This window comes from Histoplasma capsulatum, genomic scaffold (assembly GCF_000149585.1).
Source record: "Histoplasma capsulatum NAm1 scaffold_6 genomic scaffold, whole genome shotgun sequence".
Taxonomy (NCBI): domain Eukaryota; kingdom Fungi; phylum Ascomycota; class Eurotiomycetes; order Onygenales; family Ajellomycetaceae; genus Histoplasma; species Histoplasma mississippiense.
The window spans coordinates 965,979-979,472 of record NW_001813977.1 but is presented as its reverse complement, the minus strand read 5'-3'; the positions used below and the strand labels follow the sequence as shown (position 1 = coordinate 979,472).

Sequence of the window (13,494 nt, the reverse complement as noted above, 5' to 3'; positions counted from 1 at the left end):
TTCATATTATAGTAATTATCACACATACCCCTTCGGACAAATCCTGGTCTGAAAACGCAAGCGGCGAAACTATGTGAACGAATTCTTCGTCGGGATCTGAGTATGATTTGAAGGGCGTACGCGAAAGACAACAGCATCCTCCATCTCTATCGTAGATGAGCATCCGTATCTCGCTGGACAGTGACGTTGCTCGTGCCGGTCGAACTACGCTTCAAATTTAGAAGGGAAGCCCAATATTGTCCCTGGGTTTGATGACTCACACTTATCAATGACGATTTTCCAGTCTGATAAAAACTGTGACACTGGTCTCTTTGGCTGAGAATGTTCTCTAGCGCATGTCATACGAAGAAAATACCGAGCTGCTTCTTCGGGCTCAAAGGCGTCGCTGATGAAGGCCCCAAGGATAGAACGATCTGGATGAGGCACATCCGTGATTGCAAGCAAGGCTTTGTATTGAGGTAATTGTTTATCTTGAAAGAAAAGTTGAGACGCTGACCCAGGAATGTTCCATGGGATGGCCGCCATAGCGGAAGGTATCGCGGGATTTTTTGTGTTTGGAGCACTCAACTTTGCTGGAGGAATCTGGGATCGCGCTCGGTTACCCGTGAAGGTAAAATCAAAACAGAAAGGCCTAGACTTGCTCCCGGCCAAGGTCTGGGGCTATTCTGTTAGCGGACACTCACGTGATTTACCGCGCTGAGGTTCCTTTCCGTCTCAAAGTTATTATCAAGCTTCACTTGCGGCCCTCATCTTTGCCATCCTCAGACCCTACTCTGGTCAACCCCAACGTCTTCTGCTACATGTAACTCGAGGTTTGCCGTAACTACCCATGACACTCACTCAGCATGTCTGAGCCCATTCCTGAGTCTATCCCGACCAGTCAAGACCCCCGAAGCAAGCGGCCCCTAAAACGTCGCGCGCTCACCCCCGTCTCCGAACAAGCCACTCAAATCCAGTCTCTCTTTAAAGATCCCTCGAAGGACATCCGTATCCCTGATCCCTCCAAGCCCCGCACAAGCTCATCTCTAGCGCCACCACCAGAAATCGTCGCCAATGTCCAGGGTTCCTCCGCCGGCGCGGGCTCGGGGGAGTTCCACGTCTACAAAGCCAGTCGGAGAAGAGAATATGAGCGCTTAAAGCTCATCGAGGAGGAGCTGAAGAGGGAGCAAGCGGATGAGATGTTTGAGCGGAGAAGAGAGGAAGCTAGACGTAAAGATGAGGAAAAGACGGAAAAGAATAGGAGAAGGAGGGAGAAAAAGAAGAAGGCTAAGGAGAAGAAGGGTGCTGCAGGGCCCTCGGCTGCTGGTCCTAATTCCGAAATGCGGGAGCGGTGTAACGAGGGGAATTCTAATGGAGGGATGGATGGGGATGAGCATAAGGTGTCCGGATTAGAGAACGCTGCGGATCGGACCAAAGAAGAGTCTGGGGTTATAATTCACGATGACGACTGATTGTTCTTGGAGTAACGTTACTTGGATTATTAATTTGAGAAGATCAGGGGCTGAGAGTTTTACGGTACAATGCGATGCTACGAGTAGGTGATAACAGGAATTATATGATTGATGGTTTATTTGATTAATTTTCCGCTTATTCATACAGGTCTAAACGCTGTTGAAGACTTGCGGGAGATGGGATAGAGATCTATCCGGTTGAGAAAAATCCAAATCACCTATTCATCACCGCCGCCAACATTCGCAGCTTGCTTCAGGGTTTTGGCACTGCAGATATCATCGACTCGGAGTAGCATGCACGCAGACTGTAGAAAGGAACGTTAGATGGAAGCATGTTTTAGAGCGAATATTTTAAAACTTACCTCAACTGCAGTTTTGATACTCTGTAATTTAACAGCTTCAGGTTCCCACACACCATAGGCTTTCATATCAACAACTTCTCCTGTATCGCCGTCAACTCCATAGGAGTTCTTTCCTTCAACGTGTTTGGCTCTCAGGTTAGTAAGGATGCGAATGGGGCTGGCGCCAGCATTCTGGATGAGTGTTCTTGGGATAACTTCCATCGCATCTGCCACAGCCTTGTAAGGCCATTGCTGAATGCCTTCGACGGATTTTGCCAACTGTGACAATCTCACCGACACCGCCATCTCAGTTGCTCCACCGCCCGGTGAGAGACGAGGGCAGAAAATGACATTCCTTGCAACGGACATCGCGTCTTGTAAATTCCGTTCAATTTCGTTAAGAATATCTTTTGACGGTCCTCTCAGCAAGATTGTGCAAGCCTTCGGACTCTTGCATTTCCTGAGAAATGTGAAGTACTCGTCGCCAATCTTCTCGATTTCGAAAATACCACATCGAGTTCCGACGTCGGATTCTTGCAGGTCATCCACTCGGTTAACAATAGTCGCACCAGTTGCACGGGCGATTCGGTTATTGTCAGTCTTGCGAACACGTCGAAGGGCAGTGACATTCTCCTTGACCAAGTAATGTTGCGCCAAATCTATCAATGAATTAGCCCTGGCAACTTAATTGCATAATCGGCAGGTTCACTTACCAGATACACCCTTCTCAGTGATCACAAGATCCGGCTTCAGTGCAAGAATTGCGTCACACATGTGTTTGACCTGTTCCTCCTCGATCTGCAATATGCGGTTCCAATCATCCTCCTTCGAAACCTCGATGTTTGTCTGAGACTCTCCCTTCTTATATTCGAGAGGGCAATCGAGGAGGATAATTCTTGGGTTTTCTATTCTCCGCCTCATTTTTGGATGCGTGATATCCTTGTTGAGCATAACCCCATCAATGACTTCGCTATCCTCAATCTCTCCGCCCGGTATCTTTTCTATACGAGCGTAACGCTTGATATCAACCTCCTGCTTTCCACCACCAGCATCACGTGAAACTGTTCTCACAGCCTTTAATGCTAAGCTGCACATGAGGTCGGGCCATCGAGAAACAAACTTCGTGCCAATGGAAGACTGTATCAGTTTATACATAGCTTTGTCATCATTAACATCAACTGGTAGAGATATCTCTTCCACAATAGCAAGTGCATCTGAAAGAGCCCGTTTGAAAGCCGAAATTATAACGACAGGGTGGATGTTACGTTCCAGTTGGGGAAGCGCCTGGGCCAGCATTTCACCAGCTTGTCGGTTGTTAGAAAGTGGTTGGAATTGCAAAGTTCACGGGGAGTAGGCACCTAAAATTATAACAGTAGTAGTTCCATCGCCTACTTCCTCGTCTTGTGCCCGGCTGAGTTCGATCATACTCTTTGCTGCGGGGTGAGCCACCTCGATTTCTCGAAGGATAGCATGACCGTCGTTCGTGAGAACAATTCCGCCCATAGGATCAAGAAGCATCTTCAACATCGCTTTCGGTCCGAGGCATGATCGAATAATATCTGCCACACTGCAATGCTTCGTTAGCTAGGATGCTTCAATTGTGGGGTCGTGTTCTTCCGGGGACGGAAGCACCTACGTCTTTGAAGCGGTAATGTTGGACAATTGCGCTTTCCGGCCAACTTGTCTATCCCCACTCTGGGTATCTGCAGACCGTACGTGAGCAATCTATGTCCCATCCCATTATCAAAGGTGGTTTGAACATACTCATCACCACCACAGGAGCCTGCATTTTGACGAAAATCTAGATGATTTTCAGTGGCGGGCAAAAGTAATTTCGCTGGCGGGGAAACAGTGAGAGGCTAGGAAATTTTCCAAGAGAATAGACACACTATAATATTAAGAAGAAAATAACTGAACACCTCGTAGCAAGACTAGGCGCTGGGCACAGCTGGAGGAGGAAGCTCTTTTGGCGGCACTGAAGTGGTTCACTTTTTTTAAGTGGCAAACATTGAAGTTCGCTCTAGCCTGAAAACAGCCTAGTTCAACAAGCTCCCAGCATTCCATCCCACGTCAAACAGCCCCCAGATGTAGAATTCGGCTCATGCGGAAAACGATGCGGAGTATCCAAATCCTATTTGCACTATATTCCAATGTCCGAATATCCTGCTGGCGATGAAAGCTATCTCCTCACTGAAACAAGTGTGGTCAATGACTCTCATTGATCAAATGCTGCCAGTGCGCTTCACATTGCAACTCCGAGGCTCAAAATCCCTTCTATGTATTTCTCAAATCGTGGTGACTGTCGTCGTTGTTCCCACACGACTGATAACTGAGCGTAGGATTTTCCAATTCTCTGCGTGCCTGAAAGCAACTATCAGCTTTCCGAGGAGCATTAACATGCCACAACCCCTCCTCCATCAGTGAAGCCAAACTGCCCTTCTCCGATACTGTACTGTTGACCAATGTTGCTAAAACTTCATCTAAGGTTCCCTCAGATTGGCTATTCCTTATTCCCTTTTCTCCACTATACTCTGTGCTATCTTTGTGGTCTTCTAGGCATTGGCTAGTTCTGTCCTCTACGGGCGATAGATCAGGATTCATGACGTGCAATTGCCCTTTTTGTTCAGTGGCTTTCAACCGAGAAACGTGCGCAATTTCCAATTCCTGCAATACCTTGTGCTTCCTCGGATATTTCCTTTTCATATATCTTGGTTGTTCCTCTTCATCTGGACTGAAAGCTTCTTCTGGCCAGTAGTCCATATAATCGTATTGGCGGTACTTGAAGTTCGGGTTCTTCCGGGCTAACCTCTCGACTCGCTCCTGGAATAACTGACGATAGTTGTTCTGGAGACGTTCTGGCAACTTTCCTAATGCTCGCGGATCGATCTCGTACAAAACTTCTTCCTCTTGTTGGACCGAGGCCACAGGTGTTCTATTGGTGTCGGAATCATCGTCGCTGTAGCTCTCGCGGCTGCTCCGGAAAAGGCGTTTGTGCCGAACCCGCTGGTCCAAGATTAGCTCTTCCTCTATCATTCCCTTTTCTACAACGATCAGCTGCTGTCCGATGTAATATGAGAGACTAGACTCACTGCTTTTGAAACGCTCGATTCCCCCTCTCTTTCAAGCCAACTGCGAACTTTCTCTGGAATCTAGAGGGATAATTCCAAGAAAATGGGGTATTTGGAAATCAGGGCCTTCTAACTTACTGGCCTTTCCGGTGCTCAGTTGTTGGTGTTCAGAGCTTTGTGAACGGTAGAGAAGCAACACGAGAGGGTTAGAGATAGCGAATATATCGATTCATCCCTTATTCCCGTTCTGAAGGTATATCTTCAAGTTATTCACTTTATGTGATTATCTTCTATATAATTTACCTCTCAATACGGACACAATAGGAGCATACCCGTCAATACCGCAGCTTTTTAGCCCCGTGGTTATATTCATGCAGGTCATAAGAGCATTCAACTCATTAGCTTGTTAGTGAGTGCTTCTGGTAAAAATTGACCAAAGTCTACTCTTCTGAGCTCCTTGATTGTTGTGTGAATAAAATCACTTTCCCGCCATTGGAGCTTCTTGATTCAGAGAGACAACAAAATCTGTAGGAGATGAGTATGAATGTAACTGGTTCGGCGGGAAAATGAATAAGTTATCTAGCGAGACTAAATATAAAATCGGAAAAAAAAAAAAAAAAGAAAAAAATTTACGATGCTTAGGTAGGTCCCTATGCTCCATTGGCCATGTTTACCATGTAGACCACTGGTTATTGTTTAAGTTAATTACAAATAAAGAGTGACAAATTTGTATTTGCTTCCTTCCTCAGTGGACCAATATCTCGATCATGTTAACAACCCTTGATTCAAAACTATTGTGAATCAGCTAACACAGAGGGGAGACAAATGCAATCCCGTTTCATCAATACCTCCGAAGTCGAAGGTAGATAAAATCGGGTAGATAAAATCGAGATTCTCATGCAGAAAATAAACGCATCCAAAGAACAGGGGAGGCCTTTGTACAGCACATTGCGGCCTTGGGTTACATATGGTCTATTTAACTCGTTTCATTCTCTCTTTGCTGAGAACAAATGTCCTTGTCAATACAAAGTAGTCAGACAACCCAATTAGCATGCATCTGCCCTTGTTGCCATAACATCCATGTTGAATGATTTCCAATTTTGTAGTTTACGTCTGCGTCTCGTCCTGTACGGATTGAGGGTATTTTATGAGCTGAGACTGTGAGTTACCTTGCGCCAGGGGCCGTGACTTCACCGCTTCATAGTTCGGCTATGAGAAATAGGCACTCGGATGATTGATATAATTTGCGCGACCAGAGATAGCGAAAAAGACGAGTCTATTTTCCATATGAGGCACAAAAAAAGATAAAATAGAGTCCATGGACAGGGAAAATTATGCACATTCAGGGTACTCTGAACTGGATCGACCATACAATGCGCTAGGTTCATGCACATGATTGGCCGGGTGTACTGAGAATTTTGGAATGTGGAAATCCAGTATAGTCCAGCTTGTAAGAAGAAGAGAAAATGGAAAATGGGGGACATAAAGGAAAGACAAAATGGCATGCTTTGCCGCAAGGTCAGTTGCACAACGTTGAAGTTAACCCGATTAGGGTTTCCATGATGCCAAGCCCGAGATTGCCATTAAGTCCACTAGCAGAATATGGATTAGCGTCGAGCGAACTCCTTTGATGGCCGCCATTTTTTTTTTTTTTTTTTTGGTCAAACGGCGTTCTGAGGCTCACGATGATTCGAACATATGTCTGGCAATGATGCCGATAGGGGCAATTTCAAGGGAATGGAAGTTACTGGGCCTGCGCTGGCCCAACCGACAAATCACAATGACTTGATTGTTCAGGCGAAAGCTCAACAGCAGCTCTCGAATCTAAGTTCAGACGTCGGGCTTTTTTCGCAGCTCGCGAGCAATCCTTTCTTCACAGCAGTATGTTCTACCAAGTGGGTAACTTCGGTTTATTATATCACAGGCTGATATGGTCATGCTATTAATAGGGCTTTGGTCTTGCGGGCCTTGGAGCTGGACTGACACTCGCCCAGCGAGGCCTTCGGCATGGTGCTGCTCTCCTCCGGAGGCGTATGCTTGTTGAGGTGGAAATAAATATTAAAGATGACTCGTACGGCTGGTTTCTGCACTGGATGACCCTATATCAACGGTCGCAACTTCAAAAGGCACCTGCCGCCAGCAAATCCGGTTTTCTCGATTCCCTCCTCCGGAGACTCACCCCAGGAATGCGACAATTATCAATCCAGACACAGAAAGTGGAACATCCCAATGGCGCAATGCATACACAATTTGCACTTATACCCGGACCTGGAAAACATGTCCTCCGGTATAAAAATGCGTTTATATTCGTCAACCGAGTACGAGAAGCCAAATCGAGAGATCACCAAACTGGACGACCGTGGGAGACTGTTACTTTAACTACACTGTATTCTCAGAGACGTATCTTTGAAGACCTATTTAAGGAAGCGCATGAGTATGCTGCGCGGTCACAGGAAGGGAAAACCGTCATATACAATTCTTGGGGCACTGAGTGGAGGCAGTTTGGCCAATCTCGGCGCAAGAGGCCTCTGGAATCCGTTATCCTGGATAAGGGTGTTAAAGAACGGATAGTAGATGATGTGAAGGATTTTCTCCAAAGCGGATCCTGGTACTATGATCGTGGCATTCCCTACAGACGCGGTTATCTTCTCCATGGGCCCCCAGGCAGCGGCAAGAGTTCGTTTATTCAAGCACTTGCCGGAGAACTGGATTACGACATCGCCATCCTCAACCTCAGCGAGAGAGGTTTGACTGATGATCGCCTGAACCACCTTCTCACCATCATACCTGCCCGCACCCTGGTATTATTGGAGGACGTAGATGCTGCCTTCGGGAACCGGCGCGTGCAGTCTGACGCTGACGGATACAGAGGAGCCAATGTGACTTTCTCGGGCCTCCTTAATGCACTTGATGGGGTGGCTAGTGCGGAAGAACGCATAATTTTTCTGACGACAAACCACGTTGAGCGGCTTGACGAGGCTCTAGTTCGACCTGGCCGTGTTGATATGACCGTCAGGCTTGGCGAAACTACGAGATATCAGGTTTCCAAGCTTTGGGAGAGATTTTATGGCGAATTTGACAAGACGGGTTTTTACCAGGCTCAATTTTTGGACAAGCTCCATAAACTGGGTGTTATCGAGGATGAAAATGGCCACAGGATTCCAGCAGAGAGGGCCACAAGTGCTGCGGCTCTGCAGGGGCTCTTTTTGTACAACAAAGGTGACATGGAAGGTGCTATCAGGATGGCCGAAGGCCTTGTGTCTGAGGAATAACTTCATCCTCTAATAGCGGGGAGCCAATTTATGCGCTATTGCCTTTAGATCGATGGATAACTTTCAAGGTTCGAACCATTTGTCTTCAACCATTGTGTTATTAGATTCTTCCACACTTTCTCAATACTAGACCTCTTTATACAAGTCGGCCAAATGAGAGTTAATCCCAGGCCTTTTTTCTTCTTACAAATTGCTATTCTGGAGGATTGCCTGGTCGGCGCATAATAGTCTTGCGGTGATGTGAGCAATCTGCACCTTCCTACCAAATTATTGGAGAGCTGTTTTTCGCCTCGTAAAGCGCAATATCACGTGACATTACAGGCCAATCCATGGATGTCTATTTTGGTAACTAACAACGTCAACAAATCTCACCTCACAGAACATCAACTTCCCCATCCAATAACGGCTGCGCTCTTTGCGCCGCTCTTCCTAGCGCCGCTACCAAAGCCACAACTCTGCCTGCCGGCCGTGCCAAGAGAAGGGCGAAGTTGACAACTGTTTCCCTCGAACATCGAAGCGCCGAACAGTTGATGTGTTTTCAAGGATAATCTCCAATCACCTTTTTGATCGCATGCCCAGCATGTGGTGTCTTGATCCCTCTTCCTCGAGGTTTCGCGAAGGTCATGCTGACATTGAATGTTGAACAATTCTCGGTCCCACCGATTCATTCCTAGCTTTGTTCTTCATGCAAAGAGCCAGAACACGAAAAAGCAATTTTTATGTCGGTGATGGGATTTAGCATCCAATCCTGCATCACTGGAGCCCCAGGGATGGCACGGCGATAGATTCCACATCTGCTTGTCCCTTGGAGGATCGTTCAATCGCCCAAGCATCATTCATGTCCAGGCGTCAAGCTATTGCAAGGGAAAGAGGGCGCAAGATTTTTTTTCCCCCGTGCATTGATCATCGTTCCTATTGATCAGCCTCTTTTTGTGGAGGAGCTCGCCTGGCCATTTGGAAAAAATGGCGTTTTCACTGAAGGCAGCATTTTTCTCCATTTTAATAACTATCCTCCCCTCTTATTCTTTTCATTTTTCCTTCACCGTGCTAGTTAGCCTCAAGCTTAGATTGCTACACGTATTTTGCCCTTCTGTCTCATGGGCCTTCTCATCTGGGCTTTGTTACTCTCCTTTACCAATAAAGCCGTCCTCTGAGCCCTACGAAACTTAAGAATTGTATGATTCTTACTACTGACGACTCGTTACGCATATGCTGCTAGCCTAGCCTTCATTTTTAATAATCGAGGGCAAGAATGGCGAGCCAGACTCAGTTTCAGCTATTTCCTCAGGTCCAGCCTCTAAACAAGCCCAATGGCAATCCATTCAGAAAAGGGAATCGACGACGTGCTACAAAGTCTCCAGTAATTTCACCGATCTTGGGTGACGACAAGACATCATCCCAGACCGAGGCCGTCATTCTTCAAATCATCGAGGACACAAATAAGACTCCTCTAGCCCCTTCTCCTACGGTTTATATTGTGAGCACGAATTCTCCCTCATTCAATACGGAACTCAGAGAAAAATCGAAAGTTGTGGAATCTCCTCAACGGTCCGAAAATGGCAAATCTCTCCCTCCCCAGTCAACTTCGCCGGAACCTATTCGATCCGGATCTCCCGTTCAAATTGAGGTGACCACCTCACCGCCTAGATCACCTACATCCCCAGTGGTGTCAATGAGGTCAATATTTCCCCGTTACGATCCCAACGTGCCTTTGAGCCAGCAGCAATACTATCCCCAACGTTCGAGACCTAACGATCTTCCGCGGGAAGTTATATCGAGATGTGACTATAACCAAAGTGTGGCATCTCCACAGTCTGCTTCTTCCCGTACTATGCGCGAGTCCACCCAACTAGCTGCTGCTGCTAAGGTTACATCCTCCCAGCAACTCACACGTCTATGGGAGGCTGCAAATGGAGAAGGCCACAACCTGAACTCGGAACATTTCACCTACGTATTTCCAAGTGAGTCGAAAGGCAATCGTGTACATCTTGCGTTGGAGTATATGCTAATCAATGATTCCATAGAACGGACCATCTAACGTACACATTTGGAAACCAATCTGCAACACTATATACACTCAAAACTAACTCAATGGGGGAGGTGGACATTCAAAGATCTCACCCCACCAAAGAGAATACCAAGTCTCCCATAGTTACACTGAGCAACACGGAAATTAACAGACCTAAAGGTAATGGCTTTACTACGGTTATTTTCCCCATGTTGGCAGAGATCCTAGCTAGAGATCAAGCGTTGAGCTTGTCAAGGCAACATCAGCTAGCTCCAACCGACGCAATGGAGGTGGAGGAGGATGCTGTTAGGCGGGCAGAAGCTCAAGAGTCCTGCATACTAGAGTGGAACGGGTCTCATGGTCGGTACGACGTGCTGCACCAGGCTTTGTTTAATGACCCAAGTGACGGTCGGGAAAATGAGATCCAACAGCAAGGGCTCCCCATCATAAATAAACGGGGCCAAACATTACGCCTCTCGGTCTCCGCCTCTACAACAGATAGCGCACAGTTGGACCATCCTCCATCAATTCTTGTCACAATGCCAGGACGGGACTCGACCAAAGATATTCCGTTGGTAGCTCTAGACTTGGAAACCATGACGCTGTCGATTTCGGCGGGCATCATATCCTCCACGATTCCGGCTTTATACTGCATAGACTCCCTAGTTGCCTCAGTTCTCATAATCGCTGCCACGGACCAATTTATTAGAAACATTCTTGGCGGAATGAGCATCGAAACTGCTGTGACCAAAGGAGAATTCCCAGATCCATATAATGTCACGTCCTCCAGGGCACCATCAGCGGCAGCTACCTTCCAGCCATGTTTTAATGGTCAGCTAATCGCCACACAGGCGGAGCGTGAAGAGGCAGAGCAAGAAGCTATGCTGATGTCACAAATTCATTCTTCTTCCAAGCGCAAGAAAAGGTATTCGTTTTGGAAGAGGTCATCCTCCTCCTCTCCAGAGACGAAGACAAAAGTGAAAAAGAGTATTAAGAAAGCCCCAGTTGTGATTGAGGAAATTGACCTTGAAAACTACGGTCGATATAGCAGCGGATCTCGCGAAGGAGAGGAATTACCTGGAATCATGAGGTCTGTGCTCAAGCTTATATTTTGGGGATTTAAAGCTGTTATCTGGGGCCTCACTGTTGCGTTGAAGTTCATCGCATGGTTCCTAGTTAAATTGACGCGGTGTTTTACCAGCGAGAAATTTTAGGTAGAGGCTGGGAAGAAAAGAACGAGGCGTTTTTGGATAGGAGTTTCGGAGTACGACATAACTCCCAATGGAACTTTGTATTGAAATTATGATTAGGATGAGATATTATCACGGCTGAAGAAACGACTGGCGACAATTCGTAGGCTAATTGGAGTTTATTCGCAAGGTTTTAAATAAGTTTCCCAGTCACGCCAGCTCGTGAATCCAAGGGTGCTTTGTACCTTTTTTTTTTTTTTTTTTTTTTTTTTTAATTATCATTTTTATTGGGCCCCTTTCCTTTGCATAGATATGTCTGCAATTTTTGTTTCCCGCTGGTTGCACATCTATTACACCTTGTTACCCTACCATTTACACTATTAACAGCTATGCCCGGGCCAACCCCTGTCACTTCACTTATATCTCTCATGCTTTTTCAGACATATGTTGGAAGGACAGGACCGCAGAACAAGCACATAATAAAAAACCAGAGGACATGATTGATGCTTGTCTCCATGGAATGTATGCAATGCCTACTTACCGATTTTGATGAATGAAACGTGGCGTGCCAATCAAAGAGTTAATTGTCAGGTACAGATCGCGCTCTCTTAAAAGGGCAGGGTGACCTGGGCGATATAGTAGGTTTATGTGAGAGGGCGCGTGAAATCGGAAATGGGGAATAAGATGCGGGGTCTAAAATTCTTCGAACAGAACATATATAAATACCAAAAATAATGCACTGTACAAGTAACCTGGGAACGGTTATTGACCCTTGCAATCTTTGGTATATATATATTTATATATAAAACAGCAAGGCAATCAAGCCAACCCAATTAACTAACTCCAGAGACCCGAGGCCCAAATATCAAACAAAGTCCAAGAACGGTAATCCAATAGGGGTATCAAGGCCCAAAAGGGCTGTATCAGTGTGTTCATGACCTGCGTATCCTGTCTACCAACGACGGAAACCAACGAGTAGGCGATCAAATGCTGAATTTCGAAATCCAAATACTAATCGAAAATCGGAATATGCGCAACTAGACCAAAAACATCAAAGGAAACTCAATTCATCGTCACTCGAACCAACAATATCATTATTTACTGCTCGCGAGATGGACTGTTTTCGTAATGAGGTAGAAGACCTTGCTGTCCGAAGTCGAGTTTCTGCCGTAGTGCGGGGCCGCACTTCTTCGCTCGCCCTAGCTGTACACGTGCTTTTGCGTCGCAAAGGGTAACAGGGAGGTAATGCTCTGGCAAGGATATCTTCGTCATCACTGTCGATGTCATCATGGTTATCTCTACAGTAATCATCATTGCCAGATTCACTATAATCAGACTCTGATATCACATCATCTTGAATTGCAGACTCGCTGGGTTTCGTGTTCGAGTGTTTTTGCCTGTTATGAATGATAACTACTTCGACCGTGTTGTCTCGATGTGGTGGCTTTCGAAGTCTAACTTCAACAACAGGGACGCGGTTGGTAAAAGAACGATCGATTTCCGTCCTTTGATGTGATAGCCTTGCTTTCGTCATATTTAGTTCAGTGACATCACGTTTCTTCGTTATGTTCGACCGCGTGAATCGGCCAAACGTCAGCGGTTCGGAGTCGTTTGTATCACGCTCATCGATGCAAAAATTCCAAGAACGGGCTTTCCTGGACCGTAGTCGGCGACGAGGTGCACTTAGTGACAAAGGATATGATATCCTAGTGTGTTTTCTCGAATCCAAGTCTGGGGCGTTGACAACACGCTTCCTTTTCCGAGACCACAATGGAGAGGTAATGTCTGACGAAGTAATGCTCGAACGATACCGCTCTGTACAGGCTGAAAATGTACTAGAGCTTCTGGATGCTATCGCATCATCTGAGTCATTTATATTTTGGAGCTTATCTAGTGGATCTAGCAGGGAGCTCATCTGGTCTTGACATGTTCGAAATTTCCTTCGTGCTCCATTGGGGCGACCCGCAGTAATCCATTCTCCAATGCTTTCTTCCCATATGTAACCAGTTTTGGACAGAGCTAAAGACGGCGTTAAAGAGAAGATTTCATCCTGCCCTGAAGGCCCATTAGAATAGCTCGTTACTCTGGTCTGTATATGGGCAGCCCAAGAATGGTGATCGGGATGAAGAGTAGATTCAGCAAAATTAAGTGCCGCGTCCACTGC

The 13,494-nt window shown here is 46.3% G+C and overlaps 5 protein-coding genes across 5 annotated transcripts; 3 read left to right on the top strand and 2 right to left on the bottom strand.

Annotated features, from left to right (window-relative positions):
* Window positions 1-845: 845 nt before the first annotated feature.
* HCAG_06629 (predicted protein) lies at window positions 846-1,451 on the top strand (the record flags this gene model as incomplete). Its single annotated transcript, XM_001538974.1, has 1 exon — window positions 846-1,451. The coding sequence occupies one exon, from the start codon at window positions 846-848 to the stop codon at window positions 1,449-1,451; it is 606 nt and encodes a 201-aa protein (XP_001539024.1).
* Window positions 1,452-1,669: 218 nt separating this feature from the next.
* HCAG_06628 (T-complex protein 1 subunit gamma) lies at window positions 1,670-3,581 on the bottom strand (the record flags this gene model as incomplete). Its single annotated transcript, XM_001538973.1, has 6 exons — window positions 1,670-1,756; window positions 1,814-2,451; window positions 2,506-3,096; window positions 3,151-3,359; window positions 3,429-3,495; window positions 3,557-3,581. 6 exons carry the CDS (start codon window positions 3,579-3,581, stop codon window positions 1,670-1,672), a joined length of 1,617 nt encoding a protein of 538 aa, XP_001539023.1.
* Window positions 3,582-4,066: 485 nt separating this feature from the next.
* HCAG_06627 (predicted protein) lies at window positions 4,067-5,353 on the bottom strand (the record flags this gene model as incomplete). The annotated part of the gene is made up of 3 exons (XM_001538972.1): window positions 4,067-4,818; window positions 4,999-5,033; window positions 5,343-5,353. 3 exons carry the CDS (start codon window positions 5,351-5,353, stop codon window positions 4,067-4,069), a joined length of 798 nt encoding a protein of 265 aa, XP_001539022.1.
* Window positions 5,354-6,358: 1,005 nt separating this feature from the next.
* Window positions 6,359-8,132, top strand: HCAG_06626 (mitochondrial chaperone BCS1; the record flags this gene model as incomplete). Its single annotated transcript, XM_001538971.1, has 3 exons — window positions 6,359-6,378; window positions 6,582-6,741; window positions 6,810-8,132. 3 exons carry the CDS (start codon window positions 6,359-6,361, stop codon window positions 8,130-8,132), a joined length of 1,503 nt encoding a protein of 500 aa, XP_001539021.1.
* Window positions 8,133-9,384: 1,252 nt separating this feature from the next.
* On the top strand, window positions 9,385-11,354 carry HCAG_06625 (predicted protein; the record flags this gene model as incomplete). Its single annotated transcript, XM_001538970.1, has 2 exons — window positions 9,385-10,130; window positions 10,247-11,354. The coding sequence occupies 2 exons, from the start codon at window positions 9,385-9,387 to the stop codon at window positions 11,352-11,354; spliced, it is 1,854 nt and encodes a 617-aa protein (XP_001539020.1).
* Window positions 11,355-13,494: the final 2,140 nt, after the last annotated feature.